The 25,035-nt window shown below is 45.3% G+C and overlaps 1 protein-coding gene across 1 annotated transcript in view; it reads right to left on the minus strand.

Moving 5' to 3' along the window:
• Positions 1-25,035, minus strand: part of LOC144691420 (paladin-like) — a 144,798-nt gene that overhangs the window by 94,509 nt on the left and 25,254 nt on the right. The window contains exons 3-6 of the mRNA XM_078559507.1: positions 21,777-21,956; positions 15,658-15,822; positions 12,313-12,473; positions 8,350-8,425 (exon numbers count right to left, since the gene is read on the minus strand). Of these exons, the coding sequence (XP_078415633.1) occupies positions 8,350-8,425; positions 12,313-12,473; positions 15,658-15,822; positions 21,777-21,956 (582 nt within the window). The remainder of the gene's footprint in view (positions 1-8,349; positions 8,426-12,312; positions 12,474-15,657; positions 15,823-21,776; positions 21,957-25,035) is intronic.

Below are 25,035 nucleotides of genomic sequence, written 5' to 3' on the forward strand. Positions count from 1 at the left end.
CGTGGGAGGCAGTGGCAGCAGTGGTCAGTGCCAACGCCCTTCAAAACAGGACAGCCACCCAGTGCCACAAGAGGATGAATGATCTCCTGCATTCTGCCAGGGTAAGTCACTCTTCTGATCACTTTCAACTCACACACTCACAAAAACATCACACATCCACAGGCCAGTTCAAGGGACATCGTCATTCACTCTCTCACACACACCTTCATTGTCCTCATCCCGTCCATAGGACCACTCACCACCCACACATGCTAGGCATACTTATCATCTGGACTGGCAGGCATCCTGCTTGCACTATCTCCATCTGCATTCATGCAGGACAAGCTGGCACACAACAAGAGGGAGAGGTCGCTGACTGGTGGAGAAATGCCTGAAATCAAGGTCCTCACAGACTTTGAAAACAGTGAGGATCTGGACCATTCTTGTGCTGACAGTAACGTTGGCGGTGAGGATCCAGCAGGGCAATGTCCATTAGGCAACCATGCTGTGAGTGATGTGTCCTGTTTCACAGGCCACTGCCATACACTAATTATCTCTCCTTGCTTTTGTAGGCACATCGGGGAACCTGCCAATAGAGTCCACGACCAGGGTCTCCAATCAAGCCCCGAAGAAACCTCTGAAGGGGAATCTGGAGGCACCCACCTTGAAGTCCCATCACAGCGCTCACCCACATCCTGCACCAGGGCAGTGACACACACCTCGGTGGGACCTAGCTTTAGAGTAGCCTCGGGATCACAACCTGATGAGCACATCGCACTTTCTGATCCACAGCAGACGGAGGCAGGGACTTCCCATGTCCCAGCACTCAGAGGACTGCTGGAGGCCAGAACGTTGCTGAGTCTGAGTCAGATGACGAGCTTCTGAACTCAGTAATGTCACAGGTGCTGGAGCTGAAAAAGCAAGCTCAGGGACATCAGGAAGTGATGCATTCTTAAGATTGCAAAGCATGGTGGAGGAGTCCGTCCGCCTTCAGACTGAGGTGATAGCGCTGGCATGCCAACATATTGAGGTCAACACTGGTAGGATGGCGACCGCCATGGAGATCTTGGTCCAGCAAGTCGTTCCTGGACTGCTGCACAGGCTCAACTCCATCACCGCGCCATAGATGGCCTCCAACATTGTTTACGTGAGAGGGGTGCTGGGCAGCTCGATCTCACTCCAGCTATCCTTTCTCCACAAGGAGCCAACCAAGGGCCCTTTGGCACCCATAGGGAGGAGAATCAGCAGGTGTACGCCCCCCCCCGGCACCATCCATCCAGGTGACTCCAGGAGTGTCCGGCTCATCCAATTCCCCTCTTCCTGTGACCTCACTGCTCCAGCTCCACAGGCCGAGGAGGGTCCAACTGCCACACAGCAGGACCCCAAAAGCAGCCAGAGCCCTCCAGAGGACACCTGCCAAGGTCATCGCAGACAGTCAGCAGGCTGCCTCCACCTCCGCTGTGGATGTCCGGGGAGCACCAATAGGTAGCAGCAGGGTTAGGAAGGTGAGGATGATGTAACTCTTTCAGAGTTAAAACAATAAACTAAATTAACACAATAAGGGATAAATCAAGCACAGCCCCTAAGTCAGGTCAGCTGTAAAATCAAGGAAAAACTTTAAAGGAACCTTACAAACATCAAACTAAGATGTGATTAAAGGGGTCAACAAAACACCCCAGTCCCCGCGGTGCCCACCGGGCACGGAAGGCCTCGATGGTGCCGGCAGACACCGCATGCTCCCTTTCCAGGGACACCCGGCCGCAAACGTAGCCGCGGAAGAGGGACAAACAATCGGGCGGGACTCCCCCGTCGATCGCCCGCTGCCTGGACCTGTTAATGGCCAACCTGGCCAGGCCCAGGAGCAGGTTCACAAGGAGGTCCTCCTCCTTCCCGACCCCCTTCCGCACCGGGTGTCCATAGATCAGGAGCGTGAGGATGATGTAACTCTTTTGAGTCAAAACAATAAATTAAATTAACAAAAACAAGGGAGAAATCAAGCACAGCCCCTAAGTCAGGTCAGCTGTAAAATCAAGGAAAAACTTTAAAGGAACCTTACAAACATCAAACTAAGATGTGATTAAAGGGGTCAACAAAACACCCCAGTCCCCGCGGTGCCCACCGGGCACGGAAGGCCTCGATGGTGCCGGCAGACACCGCGTGCTCCCTTTCCAGGGACATCCGGCCGCGAACGTAGCCGCGGAAGAGGGACAAACAATCGGGCGGGACTCCCCCGTCGATCGCCCGCTGCCTGGACCTGTTAATGGCCAACCTGGCCAGGCCCAGGAGCAGGTTCACGAGGAGGTCCTCCTCCTTCCCGACCCCCTTCCGCACCGGGTGTCCGTAGATCAGGAGCGTGAGGATGATGTAACTGCACAGCCTGGGCATGGGTGTTAATCACTTGCACATAATGTTCACTATTGTAAATAAACTCCCAAGAATGTCTCCCTGCCTATGGCTTCTTGTTCTGATGAGCAGCGTTCGTGTCACTCAGATGTGAAACCTTTTTGCATGAGATAAATTCAAGTGTCTCAGTCCAGGGCCTCTTCCCGATGCAGTACGTAACATTCAGACCAAAGTGATGGTCCGGCCTCACACTCACTGGACACATTCCTGATGCCAGCACCTCGATGGTGCTTGTCATTGCTGCCAGAATGTCGTGGGCAGATGCCACAGAGTTCCGTCATTCTCTCTGTGCTCTCAGCACCTTTAAGGTGGGACTGGCTCCCACCTCTTCAGCATCTGTGACCAGTGATGCTGTGCTCCTGAAGGGCTCAGGTGCTGAAAGCGGACAAATGATCAGATGCTCCTAAAGTTCCATGGCTGCATCTCTATGATATGACCCTGATCACAGAGTGCAAGCAAGCTACCCTCAGCAAGACAGGAGCCAGACATTCTCAGAGGCTATGTGAAGACCTATGGAATGTCCTCACTGCATGTTGTCATCATCCTCCTGTATTTGAGCAACTATTAGGGCCTTCACTGCGTCTCCATGACAGGAGCATATCACAGAGAGTATGTGTGCTGCCATAAGCCAGACTGGAGTCAAACATTGATAGATGCAATGTGAGGATCAATGTGTGTCTCCTCACTGCATGGCATCATCATTATCCACAAATCTAGCAGCTATGTGGGCCTCCCGAGAGTGCCTGCCTCATCTGGCCAGTACAAGGGCCTCATCGCCATCGTCGTTGCCTTCAAGGACCTCCTCACTCTCATCATGGTCAATGTCCTCCTCATCAAAGGAGACCTCCAGTTCTTCCACCTCCTCCTCAGCCAGCCCCTCTCCGCATTGCAGCACCAGTTGTAAAGGACGCAGCAGGCAAGGGTGATGCATGACACCCTCTGGGACTATATTGCAGGGCTCCACCAGACCGTCTAGGCACCAGAACCTCCTTTTCAGCATCCTGATGGTTTGCTCCACCAAGTTGTGAGTTGCAGCATAAGCCTCATTGTACCTTCGCTCTGCTGCAGTCTGAGGCTGCCGCACAGGTGTCATCAGTCACATCCTCTGCGTCCTTGTCCCTGAGGAGCCAACACTGCAGCTTCTGTGGATCCTGGAAGATGTCAGGAGTCTGTGATTGACTGAGAATATAGGAGTAGTGCACACTCCCTGGAAACACTGCCCAGACCTGCAGGATGTGTTTGTGGTGGTTGCACAACAGCTGCACATTCAGTGAATGGAAGCCCTTGCCGTTGACATAGTTGACCGCGTGTTGCGATGGAGATCTGCGTGCCATCTGAGTGCAGTCGATGGCACGCTGCACCTGTGGGAAACCTGGGATCTGGGCAAATCCAATCACTGTTGCAACCTGGCTGCCTTGGTCACGTGCAAAATGCACAAAGTTGTGTGTCCTCGCAAAGATGGCATCTGTGACCTCATGAATGCATTTGTGAGTGGAGGCTTGTGAGATCCCACAGAGGTCACCTGTGGAGCCCTGAAAGGAGCCACTGGTAGAGAAATTGAGCACCGTGGTCACTTTCACAGCCACTGGCAGTGGATGCCCTCCATCTCCACGTGGCATCAAATCCTGCAGTAGCTGGCTGATGTGACCGACCAGTTCCCTGGACATACGCAGCCTTTGGCAACACTGGGTCTCGGTCATCTGCAGGAATGAAAGGCTGCGTCTATAGACCCTGGGTGTCACTAAGCGCCAACCAGTGATGGTTCACTGTGGCTCTTCGGCAGTGTGTGCGGGAGCCCCAGCCACCCCACCTTCCTGAGGGTGCTGCTCCTCCCTCTGCGCAGCCAGGTGCCTCCGTCCCTCTCTCCTCCATCATCTTTGCTCTCTGTACACCATGAGGCATACAGCTAGTTCACCAGGCTCCATGTCCTGATGTACTCCTCCTGCAGGATGAAAGAGAGAAATGCATAGGGTTAGCATGGGTGTACTAAGAACCTGTCCTGGTTAAGTGCGAAGGCCCTTTAACACATCGCAGAAAATGCTGGTAAGCACTTGAATGGCCAGAGATTAGTGCACTGCATGGCTGCCCGAAACCCCACCCACCTCTGCCCCACTCCACCTGACCGATTGGTGGCAGCTTTGCCCATTGGGCTGCATGCTGTGCTCTCAGCTCAGGCACAGGAATTCTCCTAACCCGCACTGTTAGCTTGAACTATCAGGGAGACTGGTTCAAACCAGGATGATGACATTGCAAGGGGCTGTGAGCGCCTCCACCAGTGACTGCTCCATGGCCAGCTTTAGCGAGGACATTGCACAAAGTGCCCAGTCGTCCAACTGTTCTGCAGTCCACTAAAACACTCATTACTTTGCTCTCTGTGCTCGAGGAGTGAAAAGCTCTGTAGCACTTGGTGGCACTTTGATGCCTTTACATTGCTTGAATGGACAGAGAAGCTAGAGGCCCGGCTCCAATCATATCAATGGCTGCTCCTGAACTGTCTCAGTTGCAGAGGAATGGTCACTTTATATGAGGTGACCCTAATGCATGATCACTTCCCTTGCCCACCACCCCCACCCCGAATGCTTGGGCACTACATTCAACTGCAGGACAGCCCTAGCCCGCCCCACCCCACCTCAAGCCCCCTCAACCGCAGGGCTGCCCTTGCACCCCGCCACCTCCACCCCCACCCCAAGTCACTTCCAGCGCAGGGCTGCCCTTGCCAACCCCCACAATACACTTCAAGCTTGAAGGCCAATGGGCAACCCTAGTGAGCGCTGCGCAACATTACTGTGTACTCGCCTCTGAGTTCCCCTCAAAGTGCAGCCCGCCAAGGGCTGTTCTGAAACACATTGGCATGCTTTCCCGCCAACGTGGGCAGGCGATCCAGCCGGAGGGGGTACAATTCCGGCACGCAGGCCTAATAATGATATGCAGATGTATTACAGTGGGGTTCCTGACATCCAATGACAGGGAACATGGCCCGACATAAGAGGGCTGAGCCGACGATCGCAAACTGGTTTCAGGCCGTTGTGAAACCGATCGTGCCATATTATCTGTTCACACCACTGAACAGACCCGATGCTGACAGGCACGGAAAATCCCGGCCCTTGTCTCTACTCTTTGATACACCACATCTTTCCACATTTGATCCCTTGCCCCCAATATTTAGTTTAAAACCCTCTCTACTTCCCTAATTCTGTGGTTCGCAAGAACACTGGTCCCAGCCCGGTTCAGGTGTGGATCGCCCCAAAGATACAGCCCCCACTTTCCCCAGTACTGGTGCCAGTGCCCCACAAACTGGAACCCACTTCTCCCACATCAGTCTTTAAGCCACATATTCATCTCTCTAATTTTATGTACCCAAACCAATTTGCATAGGTAATAAACCAGAGATTATAACCTTTGAGGTTCTGCTTTTCAATTTAGTGCCTAGCTCCTCATACTCTTTATGCAGAACCTCTTTCCTAGTTCTACCTATGTCGTTGGTACCTACATGGTCCATGGTAACCAAATCCTCCCCCTCCCACAGCAAGTTCCTCTCCAGCCCTGAGCAGATGTCTCAAACCCTGGCACTGGGCAGGCAACACAACTGTCTAGACTCTCACCTTTGCTGCAGAGAACAGTTTCAATCCCCCTCACTATATTGAAACCTACTACGACTATATTCACTTTTGCTCCCCCCACTTGGATGGCTTCCCATACCACGTTACCATGGTCAGTTTGCTCATCCATCCTGCAGCCCCTGCTCTCATCCAAACAAGCTGGGAGAACCTCAAACCTAGTGGACAACCCCAGAGGCTCACATTCCTGCACTCCTGCCCTCTGGGTCTCCTTACCTGTCTCACTCGCAGTCACACCCTCCTGTCCCTGGCCACTGAACAAATCAGAGGACCCTCTCCTAAGTGGTGTGACTGCCTCCTGGTATAAAGCACCCAGGTAACCTTCCCCCTCCCCGATGTGTTGCAGAGTCTGCAGCTCAGCCTCCAGCTCAATGACTCTGAGTGGAAGTTCCCTGAGCCACAATCACTTACTGCAGACGTACACAGTACTTTTCAGTTACTGCTAATTACAGACTAGATTAGATTTTAAGAGCAAAATTTAAGAATAAAATTAACACTTGAAACTCCCCCTCTCACCAAACTCCAAGTCTGCACTCAGTTTCCTCAGCTGCACTCATAAAGTTCAGACTCTGAGAACATCGGTGGGTAATCATACCCTGACAATTTACACATTCTTTCAGCCATTCTTCACAAGAACTAGTCATGTTGTAACCTTCTGTCTTAAAAAACTTTCTTCATCTTTAAGCAATGATCCTTTGCTACCATGTTAAATTTCTTATAGGCAGTTGATGAAAGAGGAGACCAGAAGCCAATCTTTACTCTGTTTTAGACCTATTCACAAAATTAGACATTACAAATGTATAGCTCCTAAATCCCCAACCCATCATCAGTCTCAATAAGTACACTTTAGAGTACAACAATTAAATAAATAAACTAATTAACTAATGAATTGCCCCTTAAAGGGGCACTGTAACAAAGACCAAAACTTTAAAGGGAACTCATCAAATTAAATTAAAACAACATTTTGGGGAGAGATGATGCACTCCAGCCCCTGCAGTGCCCATCGGCCATGGGAGGCCTCAAGCGTAGCAGCAGACATCTCGTGCACCCTTTCCAAGGATATCCAGGCACGATATGACCATGGAAGAGGGGCAGGCAGTTAGACCAAATGATCCCCTCAACTGCCCACTATCTGGACCTGTTTATGACCACCTAGACCAGGCCCAGGAGCAGGCTAACAAATGGATCCTCCGCCCTGGCCCCTAATGCACTGGGTAGCCAAAGATCAGGAGCGTGTGGCTGAAGTGCAAGCAAAACTTGAGGAGCAGCCCCTTCAAATAGTGGAACAGGGGCTGCAACCTCGCACAACCTATATAAACATGGAACACGGGCTCCTCAAGGCCGCAGAAATTGCAGGCGATCTGGGAGTCCATGTACCGATATAATCTCCTATTGCACAGGACTGCTGTGTGCAACACTCTCCACACCAAATCCCTGATGGGAAAAGGGAGGATTCCCATGTAGCGAGCAGTGTCTCTTTATACTCTTCTGAGTATACCAATAAAACAAATTAACAAATTAACAGTCTCTTAAAGGGACACAGTATTAAAAGCAAAAACTTCAACGGAAACTTAACAAAATTAAATTAAATTAAATTTAAATAATATTGATGATGCACTGCAGACCCATGCGGAGTGCCTCTTCATAGTCTTTTGAGTAAACTAAATCCAGTGAGTACCCGGACCTGTAGACGCTTAACCTTAATTTATACCATTAACAAGGCACAGGTTAATATGCAAATCAGGATTGCATTGGTGTAATGTAACTCTGATGTGCATAGACAGGTGAGATGCACTCCTCAACCATCATACTGTAATGAGCAATTAAAATGGTGACTGTTGAGTTTATATTGAAAACGGGATGGTAAGTCTTAATGCTGTATTTAAATACAAGACCACCCCTGTAAGGCACATCCTCCATATCTCCAGCGCTTGCTGACATTACTTATTGATAATGAAGTCATTTTGTCTGGTGTATGAATTCAGTTAATTGCTTAGATTGCAATGTTGTATTTGGAAAAAAGTTTTAGCACCTCTCCCAAATTTTGTTTTGTCTAACAGAATGTAGATCCGCTGCAGATATTCATTCTCAAAGTGCTTGAACATCTGGCAGGTTTCAACCTCTTTCAGCATGGAACATCTGCTGAGATTGTAATCTCTGGGCCTGGAATATCTGGTAAAGTTTAATCTTTCAGCCTGCAACATCTGGTGGTGTTGTAACCTCTTTGTGCCTGAGACATCAGGAGATCTTTAATCTCTTCATGTCTGGCATCCATCCTAGTGAAAATTAATGAAATCATAATTTATTTGATCACGTTTCTCATTATCCTCATTAAATGCCCTCGACTTACCCTGAATGTATTAATGAAGGCATCAAAGTCTGCTTCTTCCATTGCAGCATCAATTGGCAAAGGTAACCGTTTATATCTGGGGAACAATACGTAGGGCAGGTTATTAATTAGTTAGCTGCACTTTGGCCAATCATGTGTTTTACTTATGTGCTGAAATAAAGTTGCATTTAATCGTTTTTAAAGCATTTTATATTGCATTATTCTCAATGCTGTTATGTAAGAAAAATGGCTGTCATTGTACACAGCAATATCCCAAATACAACAAGGATCAATCAGTCTGTTTTTAGTGATGCTAGTTGAAAGAAGGATGTAGGTTGGTCTACCAGGAGAACCCCTACTGTACTTCTAAATGCTCTGGGATTTTTGTCATTAATCTGAACCACTAAACCAGATAGGCCTTGGTTTAACACTTCACCCAAAAGATGTCACCTTACACAATGCAGGACTCCTCACACTGGAGGCTCAGACTAGATTAGATGCTCAAGTCCTGGTGTGGAATTTGGACCCAACATTTTCTGACTCGGAGGCGAGCATAATGCCAACTGAGCCATTTATCAAAGAACATAGAACAAAATAGTAAAATATTCTACATGCACATAAATAAAAAAAAAAGCCTGGATGGGAATAGAGCCATGAAGGGCTGGACATGATAGAATCAAATGCAGCGATGGTGAAATGGCAGAAATATTAAATAATTGCTTTGCTTCAATATTTACAAGGGAGGCAGATCAGATGAACATGACATTGGGAGACTGGAAATGATATAACCATATTCAAAATAAAAAGAGAAGAAATATTAAATAAACTAATCAAACGGAAAGGTAAAATCCCAGGCCATACAGATTACATCTGCACATTTTAAAAGAATTTAAAGACATAACAGAGGCACCATTGCATAGGTTGAGTAATTAATTAGAAAAAGGTGTAGTGCCAGATAGCTAACACAATATCTATATTTAAGACAGATGTCCGGAGAACTAAAATCAGTCATGTTAACAACATGGTAGGAAAAATAATGAAGCCCCTACTAACTGAGAGAATTTAAAAACATCTAAAAACAAAAAAATATAACAATGAACAGTCAGCGTGGATTTCAAAAGGGAAAGTCTGCTTGACCAAACTCATTGAATTCTTTGAAGAGGTTCCAGAGAGAGTAGACGAGGGCAATGTAGTAGATGTAATTTAACTAGATTTCCAACAGGCTTTTGATAAGGTACGATATAATAAACCAATGAATAAGGTCAGAGCATGTGGAGTGAGGGGACAAGTATCAAGAATGGGTAGCAAGCTGGCTGCAAGACAAAAAGTAGAGAGTATGGGCAAAGGGTAGCTATTGAGTGTGACAGAAGTTGTAAAATGGGTTCCCACAAGGGTCAGTGCTGAAACCACTGTTGTTCACAATTTATATTAACAATTTGGACTTTGGAATCAGAAAGACAATTTCTAAAGTTGCAGATGGCACCAAATCAGGAGGGTGGTGGAGGGGACGGCAGTGGAGAGGAGTTGGGCAGGAGAGCCAGTACTGGGGAGGACTGCAACACATTACAAGAAAACATTAATACACTTGCAAAATGTGTATATACTTGGGGGTTAATGAATTTCAACATAGATAAATATGAGCTGTTACATTTTAGTAAGAAAAATAATAAAGTCGGATAATGCTTGGAAACTAAGAATCTAAATGGAGTAGAGATGCAAAAAGATCTGGGAGTACAAATGCATAAATCACTAAAAACACTAAAAGCAGCGACTCAGCTTAATTAGAAAAAGCAAAACAAGCACTTCTAAGATTTACTTCCAGAGGGATAGAGTTGGAAAGTAGAGAATTATACTAAATCTGTATCAAAGCTTGGTTATACCACAATTGGACTATTGCATACCATTCTGGTCGCTATGTTATAGAAAGGATAGAGAAGCACTGGAGAGGGCGGAAAATATAAGTAGTAGATTGCACTTTTCAGAAAAAGATGTCCAGGCTGGGTATCTTTTCTCTAGAAAGAAAAGTGGAAGCTAAGGAGTGAACGAATAGATGTCTTTAAAATTTTGAAAGGTATTGACAGAGTGAACTGAAAAAGAGAGAGGCTTCACTTGCGAGGAAGAGCAAAATTAATGGCCAGCAATATAAGATAATCACTAAGAAATGAAATAGGAAATTCAGAAGAAATTTATTTAACCAGAGAGAATGAGAGCTTGGAACTTGCTATGACATTTATTTATTTACTTCAATGTGTGCTATTAATTCATTTGCTTTGTTATGAATGCTACGCGCATTCAGATACAGAGACTTTAGTTTTGTCTTTTTGTTACCCTTGTAACATCTAGTCTTGACTATTGGTGCATTCTTAAGTTTCATCTCTCTGTCCTTTCCTGCTATGCTATGACCCTCATTTCCCATATTACTATTATGGTCTCCTGCCTTGAATCTACCCCTTGATTTCCCCTAACTACCCAAGCTTGATCCCTCACTCCCCTTGTTTAATTTAAAGCCCTCTCAACTTCCCTTGTTATGCAATTCGCAAGGACATGCATCCCAGCACAGTTCAGTGTAGACCATCCCAATGGTATAGTCCCCACTTTCTCCAAAACTGGTGCCAGTGCCCCACAAACCAGAACCTACTTCTCCCACACCAGTCTTTGAGCCATGCCTTTATCTCTCTAATCTTATTTGCCCTAAACCAATTTGTACGTGACTCAGGTAATAATCCAGAGATTATTACCTCTGAGGTTCTGCTTCTTAATTTGGTACCTAGTTTCTCATATTGACTATGCAGAACCTCCTTCCTTGTCCTGCCTATGTTGTTGGTATCTACATGGACGACGACAACTGGATCGCCCCCCTCCCACTGCAAGTTCCTCTCCAGCCCTGAGCAGATATCCCAAACCCTGGCACTGGGCAGACAACACAGCCTTCTGGACTCTCGCTCTTTACTCTCACTATATTGTCCTCTACTACCACTACATTTCTGTTTGCTCCCCCCCCTTGAATGGCTTCCTGTGCCATGGTGCCATGGCCAGCCTGCTTATCCACCTTGCAGACCTCGCTTTCTCCCACACAGGTTGTGAGCGCTTCAAACTTGTTTGACAATTGCAAAGTCTAAGGTTTCTACACAACTGTCTGCTCGGTCCCATTACCTTCCACACTCACAGTCACATCCTCCTGTCCCTTACTGCTGACCAAAACAAATGACCCTATTCTAAGAGTTGTGACTTTGTTCTGGAATAAAAAGTGCCCAGTTATTTCTCCCCCTCCCTTATGTTGCACAGTTTCTGCAGTTTGGCTTCCAGGTCAATAATCCTGATCCGGAATTCCTCTAGCTGCTTACATTTTCTGCAGATGTGTTTGTCCTGAATCGCCTTGGCATCCAAAAGCTCCCGCATTCCTCAGCTGCAACATAACACCTGTCCTCCCAGTGTTATTTATGTTAATTAGTTAACTTAATTTAATTACTCATGTAATTAACTTAGAATAATTCCTATGTATACCACACCTCTTTCCCCAATGCACCGAATTCCCACGTGAACCTAAATTGCTACTCACTCAGTCTCCATCTCACTCCGGCATAGTCGCTTGTCTCCTCGCGTGCCCCTTACTGATCCCCCTTACAGATGATGTTACTGAGGCAGCCTGAAGATGAGAAATGGCGGGGGGGGGGGCAAGGATAGAATCTTGGGGGACTACAGAGTAATAGTGTGGGAACAGGAAGAGAATACATTCCAGCTGATTCTCCGGCCATGATTGGGCAGGTAGGAATGAAGCCAAGAGAGGGCAGCTCCATTTGGCTGGGTGATGGAATAGAGGCATTGGAGAAATATGGTGTGGTTAACCAATGCCAAGACTGCGGACTGGTAAAGAACCATTAACAATATCAGCTGAAAATGTCAGGGGGAAAGTAAGAGAGGTTGAATCAACAGTTGGAAGTAAATCTCAACCACTATATCCAAAATACGAATTAGTGAAACCACCTGAAGGACGGCATTGTAAAGGTGTGGCATCTATAGATCTCTTCTGAGATACGAACATCATCCTCATTCTCAATTGTCCTCGGGAGAGCCTCAGCGACAAATTGCTCAGTACCATTGTATACAAAGTAAGTTTTGTTGCTCAAAGCGGCAAAATCCAGCAGCTAAATATATCAGAAAAGGAAAGATTACTTTGCTTGTATAGATTTTCTCAGGATTCAGACCAAAGTTTCCTCTACAACGTAGAGAATTAAAACATATTTCCTTCATGGCATCATCAAAAGAATTATTTGTGGCTGGATCCTCCTCAAACCAAAACCTAGCTATTGCCACTAGAGCTGTGAGTGCTGAACTTGGCACTTCAGCTGGTGTACCATTACTTTTGACTCCCTCAGCTCCCCAGCCTTTGCCTGACTCTAAGTCATCGCCCAAATTTTCTCTTCATGAACAATAACAGCCATAAGGTTCCCATCTTACAGATGGTGCTGAATCTCAAATGGTACAAGGGTAGATGTTCCTATTTCTCTAACTATGTGAACCTGAGCCAGCAGTGCATTAACTGACCCATTGAACACAGGTTGCCCTACCCGCTAAGTGTCAACTGTTTCACACCAGGTGTGGTTATACTAGTGTTAACGCATACACGTATCACTAAATCCTCAGGTGGGCTACCCAGTCAGTGAGACTGGGTGTAGCAATGATGTAATTAACCTCACTTTGAGTGGTGTAGCATATCCAAATCTCATGCCCCATGATCAGGTTCAGTCTTCCCTATCAGTGCCCCAATCCTAGCCTTAATAATCAATTGGCCAGACAGTACCCCACTTCATCACGGCTAGAGCAACTGAGATCTCTGTGACCAATGCTGGAATCCTTTTCCATGCACTGCAGTTGCCAATCCTGCTAGGAGGAATCTAGCCAACAGGTCAGGTAGTGCTGTTCACAGACGAGGCTGCCTACTGTTCGATTCATAAAATTCCCCTCAGTTTACTTTTGGGCTTCCTCTGACAGTAATTTGAAACACATCAAACTTTTAAATTGGCTGTCTGATTACTGGACTAATAATCCAGAGACATAAGTTTAAATCCCACCATGGAAGATGGAGAGCTTTAATTCAGCTTAAAAATAATTCAAGAGATAAAAATCTGTCAGTAAAAGTGACCATGAATCTGTTGTAAAAATACAACTTGTTTAACAAATAACAGAAGGCAAATGGAATGCATGTATATCTAGAGGAATGTAACAAATTATGTTTCGGCTATACAAAGCTCTGTTTAGACCACATCCAGAGCACTGCAGTTCTGGGCACCACACCTTAGGAAGGACATATGGGCCATGGAGGGGGTGCAGCATATGCTTACTAGGTTTATGCCTGGATTCCAAGTGTTACATTATGAGGAGAGATTACCAAACTACTCTTCTATTCCCTGGAATTTAGAAGTTTATGGGTGTGATTTGATCAAAATGTTCAGGATGTTAAGGCAAACAGATAGGATAGAGAAACTAATTTTGCTGATCGGGAAGTCTATGGGCCATTTTTTTCAGAGTCAGGAAGACTCCATAGACCTTTAAAAATGGGGGGCAGGATCCAGATGCAGAAGCCCCATCCCCATCTCCAACAGATCCAATTTTTGCCGGTAGGCAAAGTGAGTGGGGCGTAATTCACACAGGTGGGAAACCCAAACTCAGCAGAGGCATTTGAACCTTGTGCTGCGTTCAAACAGAACCCATTTTGGCTGTTCCAAGGGCCTTAAATCACAGTGTGAATCACGAATTGATAGAAAGACCTTAATGCTCTTGAAGGGCAGATAAGGTTTGCTTAACTATCATAATCTGAAGTTTTTTTTAAATCTCCCACTTGTTAAACTGTAAAAATATTGGCTGCAGCTGTCAGTGATTATTAAAAAAAATCTCTGCTGGACTGCTCTGATTGTCAGGCCAGTTGGTGAAGGATCTGTTTCAGCAGTTTCAATAGAGTTATTTGTTGAAAGAGTTTCAAAAGCCGCAATTATCTTAGCAGGGGTTTCTAATTTCACAATTTGATTGGCAGCTTAATGAGGCTATTAAAGAATTAGGGGTATGAACAGAAGTTTGTTTGTTTTTATAAGAGTTTAACCACTTGAGGAGATTTAAAAGCTTTGATGTTTTCATGAATGCGAGTTTGCTCCACTATCAAATCTGTATTGTTGGAGCTGTATTTGATTTTTTGAAGTTTATGGTGAATACTGGATGAGTTGGCATTGAGTTGGAATGGGGATATGAAGGCTCGTATGGTGGGGTGGGGGGGGGGGGGAGCTGGGGGGGTATTAGAGGGGAGGGCTTGAGTGCCTAAAATCTTCAAATAGAACTGGCACAAAGGCAGACCTTCTAATCTGCTCGCCTCGGCATTCACCCATCCCTGTGTCCTCCTAGCATCTGCTTCAGAGGCTGCCTTCATCCCACACATGCCCTTCCCCCACTTCCTGGAGCGGAATCTCACAACTCGGAGCACTTTTCACCAAGGCGGGTCCAGCGAGTCAGGAAATTTCCTGCCTTGTGTTACTCTCCTCAGGAGTCAAAATCCAGCCCTAGGTCAGCAGGCATAGTGTAAAAATTAAAGTTAGACCTTTCAGGACTGAAATTAGGACACACTTCTTCACACAAAGGGTGGTGGAAGTTTGGAATCAAACATTGCAAACAGCAATTGAAGGTAAATCAAGTTTCAAATCAGAGAAGTTAGATTTTTATTAACCAAAGGTATTAAGAGATATGGGGCAAACACAGGTATATGGAGTTGAACAGTAGGTGAGCAGAAAAGGCTTAAGGGGCTAAATGGCCTACTCCAGTTCCTAAGCTCCTACTTTCCGACCAATGTCCATTAGGGAAAGAAGCCTGCTCACCTTATTAGGTCTGGCCTATGTGTGACTCCAGTTGCACATCAATATAGTTGACTCTTAATTGCGCTCTGAAGTGGCCTAGAAAGCCATGCAGTTATATCAAACCATTTTAAAGAATAGCTGCAGTGATGCAAGAAGGTCGTCCAGCACCACCTTCTCAAGGCAATCAGGGATGAATAATAAATGCCAACCTTACCAGTGACATCCACATACATCAAATTAATACCAAAAAACATTTCAGATTTCAGAAGTGGTACAGTGACCATCACAGTATGGACCATGTCCACATTTAGAGATTGTGTCACGCTACAGACAGATCAACAAGATGCAATTGATAGCATAGGCTTTAAAAGCTTCACTTTACAGATGAACAAGTAGTAATTAAACCTTTAAATAATTGCAATGATCAACATAACTAACGGATATCAATGGTCACTTAGAAAACTTTGGAAAACTTTGGAAATTCTCAAACCTCATTTTTAATGATTAATTCCAGTTTTTCCACTTGACCACTTGGAGATAAGCTGTAGAGATTTTCCTGCAGGTCATTGTGATCACGTGGGGTGTAAGGAATAAAATCATCATCTTGGTGAAACAAAATGACAGGCTCTGCTCGAACATTGAAGCAAATGATTTCCTGGAATTTGAAGATTTGGATAAAGGTATTTTAGATAAACGTTAAGGTGTCAATCAAAAAAAAATCCTTTTTGTTATATTTTCAAATATTAAAGAGTATTCTCTCAAAAATATCATACATGAAGAACTTCCAGTAATAGAATCTGGAGCTTTTGGCAAAATCATTTTACATTCAATCTCGCTCATTAAAATTTATCCAGTGACATGGCATAAACTGTCAGTTGTCCATTCACAGATGCCTAAAAACATGGAGTGCAGATGAAAGCCATTTGGCCCATCAGGCTCATGTCAGCTCTTAGAAAGAACCATCTAATTAGTTCCACTCTGCTGCTCTTTCTTCATAACTCTGCAATTATTTTTCTTTTCAAGTGTATATTCAATTCCCTTTAAAAGTTATTATTGGAAGTCCTTTCACCACCCTTTGAGGCACTGCATTCCACACCACAATAATTCACTTCATAAAGGAAGTTCTCTTCATGTCTCTGTCCCCACATGCCCCACCCACTCCTCACCACTAGTTCCTTTGCCAAATATGTGTACCTTAAATATGTGTACTATAATATGTGTTCTATAGTTACCAATGGTTTCATTCTTTGGGTTTTGTGTGGTACACAGTAAAAGACTATACTCAGTGGCTCACGTGTCAGTCATTGACTAATACTGAGTGTAACTTCTCAATATTACTGATTAGTGGTGGAGAGAAGGGACATTGAGATACATCCTTCCTCTCTGAAATATGTTTGTTATCCCAAGCTCGTGGGCAGAATATTGCCGTTGGTGTGTGGGGGCCGGCCTTACACGCTGACGCGTAAAATGACACATAATGATGCCGGGCACGCGTCCCCACGACATCCCGCGTCATTTCGATATTTCGTTCAGTGGGTATACACCCGCTGAACTGCCAACAGCCTATTAAGGCCATTAAAAAAGCAATTATCCTTGTTAAGAACATTGCCCGTCCAACCTTAAGGTTGGCGGGCGGGCGAAGAGCCCAAGCAGCCTTCACATTTTTTTAGGAAACCTCATCCACAGGCAGGCTGAGGTTTCCTGAAGATTTTACAAAATAATTAAATAAATTTTGCAAACTTCACAAACATATCCCAGCTCATGTGACACTGTCACATGAGGGGACATGTTTAAATAATCTTTCACTTTATTTATTCAAAAGTTTTATTATCTACTTAATCTCCCTGAGGCAGCTCTGTGCCTCAAGGAGATTGCTGTGCCCTTTCCCGCGCATGCGCAAAAGAGTGCAGGCCCCGACTCTCTCTCCTCCCCCTACCTGCACAGGTAGCGCTAAGCGCTACCGGCTGCACGTTACGCTGCGTAGGCCTTAATTGGCCCGCCCGCATAAAATGACAGTGTGCAACCGATCACGGGTGGCAATCGGCTCTGCATCCGCCCCTGCCTGCTCCCGCCCAGCCCACCCGCCATAGGAAAAATTCTCGCCTGTGTGTCAGCTATGGCTCAGTTGATAGCACATTCACCTCTGAGTTCAAGTCCCACTCCAGGGCGTTTAGCATAGCAATCTAGGCTGATGCTTCGGTAAGAAATTAGGGAGTGCTAAACTGCCAAAAATGCTGGGTGGAATCTTGTGCCCTCCCCTGTGGTGAGTTTAGTGGGGCAGGGCCATTTAATCAGGTAGGAGGGTGGGGCATGCGAATCCCACCTCCACCCCAATTAAAGCCGTGTCTGGAAGGCATTCCCACCCCACCATCAATTGACCCATTATTAACCCAATGGTGGGGGACTCAGCTGCAGGGGCCATGACAAACAAACCCTGATGAGTTTGTTTCCAGAGTCCCTTGTTCTCTTGCCACTGAGAAACATCACCTACCCTTGCTGCCAGCCCCTCCTTCCCCATCTCTCACCTCTGGCCTGGATCCATCCTCGATATGTGGGCATATTCGCAGCAGCCACCACCATCCAGTGGCACTGCCATTCAATAGAGCTGCTGGCCTGTGATTGGACGTATGCCCCCAGGATCCTTGATCCCAGGGGAAGGCAGGCCTGTTGCTGGCCTATCAATTGCCTGATTGGCAAAGGATGCAGAGGGCCTTCCCAAAAAGAGGCAACAAAGGGGTCCCGCTGGCTCTTCAGCCAGTAGATGAGGTCCTTGTTGCCTTCACCTGCTGTCTCTCTGAAGGGATGTTAAACCAAAGCCCCTGTTTGCCCTCTCAGGTGGACGTAAAAGATTTCATGGCATTATTTTGAAGAAAAACAGAGGAGTTATTCCCAGTGTGCTGGCCAATATTTATCTCTCAATCAAATTCACAAAAAACATATCATCTGGTCATTATCACATTGATGTTGGTGGGAGTTTGCTGCGAGGAACTTAGCTGTCGTGTTTCTGACTTTACAACAGTGACTACACTTCATTGACTGTAAATCGCTTTTGGACATCTGGTATTCATGAAAGATGCTAAATTAAGATACCTATATTAAGATATAAATTAAGATAGATAAATAAGATATAAGATATTAACACATGAACACATTTCTTCCTTGGCAGTCTTTGGAGACATTTGATAGCAAACTGATTAATCCACCAATTGTGGGCCAAAGGCATGATCACAGGCATCTTATACATTTGCTATATTTGTAAATCTGACAGTGGTAAATTCATTCATTCAATCAAATACAACTCAAAATCTTGTTCATTCATTGCTATAAATAGGCTCCCTGAATTTTGCAAACAAATTGAGTACTGATTCTGGTGGTGGTTATGTTTGGAAAATTGAAAGTGGATAAACGTGAGTGCAGAGAAGGAGGAGAACAACTTGCATTTACATATTGAAATACATCCCAAATGCTTCAACAATGGCATAATCAGAAAAATAGATACTGAGCTAAAGAAAGAGATAGGAAGAGCAGTAAGCAAAAGATCAGTTAAAGGGGATGATTTTAAGGAGGCAGTGAAATTCAATGAGGGAATTGTGGAACATATGACATAGGCCCATAGCGGGGCAAAGGGGTGGATATACATAAGATGGTAGAAACAGCGGTTCAGATTATCGCTCCTGAGCCGGGTGTCATGCGTCGGGAAGACTCCCAGATCACTGCACCCACATCAAGAGAAACTCACCCGCATGGTGGGATCTTCACTCCAGAGGGATGGCTGCGGGATAGCATCAAGTCGTGTGCCTCCAGGTGCAGGTTGGAGATGGCCACATTGGCTGCCAAGTGCCGAGATGGGTGTTTAAAAGACCCATCTCAGCTCTCTGGCACTTTGGCCCAGTTGTTTCATTACATTTTAGGCCTTCTAGCCCTCACCCTTCACATCCCCTCATATCTCATCAACCCCCCCGACCCACTCCCCATGTCACCTCCATAATCCCATGCCAACCTAATGCCAACCCATGCAACCCAGCCAACTCCATGACCCCTTAAAGCCCCAATACCAACTAAATGCCAATTCATGCCAACCCATGCCCCCTCCACAGTCCTTACACCCTTCATGTCAACTCACCAGGAGCACATTTCAGGAACCATGCTGAGATTAAATAAAATATAGGTCTAAATATCTATTACAGCCTTTATTATACTTTAAAAACCCCTATTCATGAAAGCCCATTCAAAACATTTAAATTGCATCAAGCACTTAATCCCTTATTTTAAAAAGGCTTTTATTCATAAGCCTACATCAAAGCTGGCTAGTCTATTAATAACCACTTTTAGCTGTCAATCAAACTGTGAACTTAGGATCCCATACTGAGATAATGATAGGTTGTGGAGAGCAGCCAAGCATTAATAATGATATAATGATAGCCCTTAAGGTAGTGTCAACAAACAGCTATTATAACTGCTAGAACAGAATTTTTCAATTCTCATTGACACTTTATAGGGCTGGGCCCTTTCAGCTTCAGTTTTATTTTTAACCTCTCACTGACAAATGTAGGCTGTTTTTTAAATTTTTAATGGGATAGGGATTTAAATAACTTCATAGCTTAACAGTTCTGCAGACATCATCTGCCCTTCAAGAGCATTTATGACTACTCTAAAGATTCAGAACTCCCACACTGTGAGTTAAGGCCCTTGATACAGTAAAAATGGGGTCTGTTTGAACACAGCTTTGATCCCTGCCCCTTTTCCCTACTAGTGGAAATGGGATCTGTGGGAAACAGGGTGGTACTTCCAGATCTGTGACCACCCACCATTTTTAAAGGTCCACAGAGTCTTCATGACTTCATGAAAATCCAGGCTAGTGATTTTGGGGGAGATTTGCAGTTCTGGATGAGGTTACAGAGGGACAAAATTGTATCGCTCTGGAAGGATTTAAATACATTTTTAACAATAGGTACTGAAGTTCTAATATGGTTCAAGAAACATGTCTTCACATCTAACAGACATCATAGTGTATGGGTTCATGGTCAGAGTGTTAAACATTACATAATTATCCTAGCAGAACTGATGTGGGAAGCAACTGTTTGACATTAATGAATGGGCTGCTAAAAAAAGAACTTTCAACCAAAAACTTCAATGAGTTTCTGCAAAAGAATCACCATCTCCCAAACCCTTGGCCTTAGCTGAGTTCTCAGTCAGTTTATTGCTCGTTATGAGCAGGCACTGATTTTAAATTGCAACCTTCAAGGGGCAATCATTGAGCTCAGGCCATTTCTCAAGCCTTCAACAGAGCAATTTCAGATTCTCTGCTCCTTGACACTTAATCACTTGATTTCAAATTCCTAATTGGAAGAGCTGCTTTTAATTCTTTTGGAGTCAACCAATTAAACTAAATTAACAAAATGAGGGACAAAATAAGCACAGCCGCTTAAGTTAGGGAGATTGAAAAAACCAAAGACAAAATTTAAAGGAAACTTAAAAACATCCAATCAAAATGTGATTAAAGGGGTCTATAAAGCACCCCAGTCCCCACGGTGCCCACTGAGCACGGAAGGTAGGAGCTGCTTTTACCAGTACCAATTGCTACTAGGAGTAAAGTACAGAAGGCAACCCTGTTAGGGAAAGCATCAATAATTTGTATTTGTATGGCATCATTAACATCGTAAAATGTTCCAATGTGCTTCATAAAAGCATTATCGGACAAAATTTGACAGCAAGACACATAAGGAATTATGACGACAGGTAACCAGAAGCTTGGTCAAAGAGGTTGATTTCAAGGATCGTTGTAATTGAAAAGAGAGGTCGAGAGGCAGAGAGGGTTAGGGAAGGAATTTCAGAGCTTAGGATTTAAGCTGATGAAGGTATGTCTGTCAACAGTCAATAGTCTAGCACAAGCTAATAACTCAGACTACAACAAGATCCATTCACCGTCAATGTGACCTGAAAAAGCTCTAAAATATTCAAGCTCATTGATATCAGGGGAGTGACATTGTTGATGTTGTTGCCACCCAGCCAATTCCACTTTAAGTACACCTCCCATTTTTTTCTTCATTATACTCTTCTGAGTGAATTTTCGCTGCTCACCTGCTGAATGCTATCCAAACATTTTGCAGGATATTGTCAATTCACCTTTGGTCTTATGCTAAAACCAAGCCTCATCGACGATATGGAAAGGGCTACCGTTCAACATTAAAAGAATGGAAACACCTAAAAGTTGTCTATTGGGGCAAATATTTTATCTGTCTCTATGAATGTTTTTAAAATACTTTCAGTCATTGCCAAGGCTTGATTCAAAGCAGGGGAAGAACTAGGCAAAAAAAATGACAGCCAACTTGTTGAGGCAGATAATGGAATCTGTGGGCAAAGGACAGCAAAACCGCACCCAGCCTTAATGAGACAGATGTGATGAGGCAGTTGGCAGAGGTGAGGCATCTGCTGGAAGTTCTCCCACAGCCAATTCACATTATAACCATGGCACTACCAAAGCAGCCAATATACCACTGTCCTCAATATTTATGACTCTGCTTATTTCAGTCTAGCACTGCTTTGCCAACTATTACTCTAGTCACACATAAGAGAGAAGCACTAGTCAGCATTGAACACATTTCTCACCTGATGTCCTTCCTCTTTCAGTCTTTGCAGTACTTTGCAGAAGCCTTTCATTGTTGGCTGTCCCATGCCATACACTGGATAGCCAGGGTAAGTCCGGCGGAAGTTTGGTACCCCATAATTATTCATGGTAAGAAGGACATCAACTTTGTTGTTGAGATCTTTGACCATGAAATATTTCCCCTGTAAGGACATATAAAATATTGTACCGCTAACACACACCATTAATTGGAGAGCTTTGCAAATAGTTCACTAATAAATTGATGCACAAAAGGATTTTTATCTTCTTTACAATTATAGAAACAATTAAGCATAGGGTTCAACTTCTGAATTTCCAATTCTACATTCAGTTGTAGTGCTAATGAGTTCAATGGGGAATTATCATGTGGAAATTATTTAAGGCACTTTTGGGAGAGGTTGACAACCAATAGTGATGCTCCCTGCAGTAAATCCTACACTTTAATTTCCACCAGCTGGGAATTTTAGTTTGTGTAAAACTAATTCTAAGATTCTGCCGCTAGGGGTGTTGGATGTAATTGTGTAACCACAGGGGGCTGCTCACAAGTGCTTACAAGATCCTCTCAGAATCCAAGATAAAAGCCAAAAACTGTGGATGCTGGAAATCCAAAACAAAAATAAAAATACCTGGAAAAACTCAGCAGGTCTGACAGCATCTGCGGAGAGGAACACAGTTAACGTTTCGAGTCCGTATGACTCTTCAACAGAACTAAGGAAAAATAGAAAAGAGGTGAAATATAAGTTGGTTTAAGGCAGGGTGGGACAGGTAGAGCTGGATAGAGGGACAGTGATAGGTGGAGATAGCCAAAAGATGTCATAGACAAAAGAACAAAGAGGTGTTGAAGGTGGTGATATTATCTAAGGAATGTGCTAATAGATGACATTAAGGGTAGAAAGCAGGACAAGCAAGGTACAGATAGCCCTAGTGGGGGTGGGGTGGGGGGAAGGGATCGAAATAGGCTAAAAGGTAGAGATAAAACAATGGATGGAAATACATTTAAAAATAATGGAAATAGGTGGGAAAAGAAAAATCTATATAAATTATTGGGAAAAGGGGGGATCGGAAAGGGGGTGGGAATGGAGGAGAGAGTTCATGATCTAAAATTGTTGAACTCAATATTCAGTCTGGAAGGCTGTAAAGTGCCTAGTCGGAAGATGAGGTGCTGTTCCCTCAATTTAGTCTACTGCATTTGCAGCTCCCAATGCGGTTTCCTCTACATTGGAGAGACCAAACGCAGACTGGGTGACCGCTTTGCGGAACACCTTCGGTCTGTCTGCAAGCATGACCCAGACCTCCCTGTCGCTTGCCATTTCAACACTTCACCCTGCTCTCATGCCCACATGTCCGTCCTTGGCCTGCTGCAATGTTCCAATGAAGCTCAAGGCAAACTGGAGGAACAGCACCTCATCTTCCAACTAGGCACTTTACAGCCTTCCGGACTGAATATTGAGTTCAACAATTTTAGATCATGAACTCTCTCCTCCATTCCCAACCCCTTTCCGATCCCCCTTTTTTCCAATAATTTATATAGATTTTTCTTTTCCCACCTATTTCCATTATTTTTAAATGTATTTCCATCCATTGTTTTATCTCTACCTTTTAGCCTATTTCGATCCCTTCCCCCCACCCAACCCCCACTAGGGCTAGCTGTACCTTGCTCGTCCTGCTTTCTACCCTTAATGTCACTTATTAGCACATTCCTTAGATAATATCACCACCTTCAACATCTCTTTGTCCTTTTGTCTGTGACATCTTTTGGTTATCTCCACCTATCACTGGCCCTCTATCCAGCTCTTCTTGTCCCACCCCACCCCCCTCCTTAAACCAGCTTATATTTCACCCCTTTTCTATTTTTCCTTAGTTCTGTTGAAGAATCATACAGACTCGAAACGTTAACTGTGTTCCTCTCCACAGATGCTGTCAGACCTGCTGAGTTTTTCCAGGTTTTTTTTTTCTCTCTCGGAATCCAAACTATGCAATCACTCGTATCAGAGCCTGGCTTGAATTTTAATCTTGGCAGGCACATGTGATAGGCAGGATTGTGATAGGTCAAGAGACCGGCCATTGCCCGCGATCAATCCCTGACCATGATTTCATGCTGGCTGACCAATTAAGGCCCGCCCAGCATGAAACACATCTTCCCAATGGTCAGGAAGGGCCAGGCAGGGTGAGGGCCTGTCAGCGGCCGGGTCCAATGGTGACCCGGCCGCTGGTTTAAAAACTGCACAGGCAGCTCCTTGAAGGCTGCCAGGGAAGAACATATTTGCAGCGTTCTGAACACCAAAGTCATGGCCTCAAGTGCGGCTGGAGACGCCAGGTGGGAGGGCAAGTCAGGTGGGCACTTGGACCCCCCCAGTTTTTGGACGAGTGCCTCGCGGTCTTCCTGGAGGAGGTGGCTGCCAGGAGGGCCACCTTCATCCCAGAGATGGAAGGAGGAAGCCACCGCATCTGACAAAAAGAGCTTGGGTGGGGGTGGCAGTGCAGGTCAGCAGCCACAACATTGTGCAGCGCACATGGGTGCAATGCCACTAAAGGTTTAACGGCCTGCTGCGCTCGGGAAGGGTGAGTACCGTGTTGGCATGGATCAGTGTGTTGAAGTGTTAAGGTCTGGCCATCCCCCCATGAAGCTCAGGGGTACTAGAGTCTGAGTGCCAACTGTCAATCACGCCAGAGCTGGCTAAGGGGGCGAGCCCTGGCTACTTGGACTGAGTGCCTTGCGGCTTGAGGGCCATGACTCGGGTGTGCCCTGCAAGGTGTTCCTCAGCTGGGGTTGGCCAGGCTGCAATGGCGCTGCAGGTGGAGAGTGGACTAATCCATGCTTCTCTGTCCTTTCAGGAGAAGACGGCCCTTAACAACATAGAAATCTCCCGGACCTGCAGAGGCCCCGCTAAACTCCTAATCCTATCCAGATTCGAGCAGGCTGCCTTGGAGCTGGAGAAGCGCCTTGGTCAACCGGCCACAGAGCGGCTGGGGTGTCAGATGAAGTTAAGATTGCAGTGCACAGAGGTGAGAGTTTCGGATGGTGCAAACATTCTTCTGTAGTCTCTTCATTGAAGGGAGTCTCAGAACTGGATTCTTCATTGATCATTGAAAAACGATGGCACCATGATGCAGATCTCCATTGTCTCACCAGGGTGCCTGGCATGCACAGTGACAGTGTGATGACTTTAACTAATGACATGTCCTTCTTCTCCCTTAGATTCACCAGCATGGACTCAATTGCAGGACCCCGAAGAGCCACCC

This window comes from Cetorhinus maximus, chromosome 2 (assembly GCF_964194155.1).
Source record: "Cetorhinus maximus chromosome 2, sCetMax3.hap1.1, whole genome shotgun sequence".
Classification (NCBI taxonomy): Eukaryota; Metazoa; Chordata; class Chondrichthyes; order Lamniformes; family Cetorhinidae; genus Cetorhinus; species Cetorhinus maximus.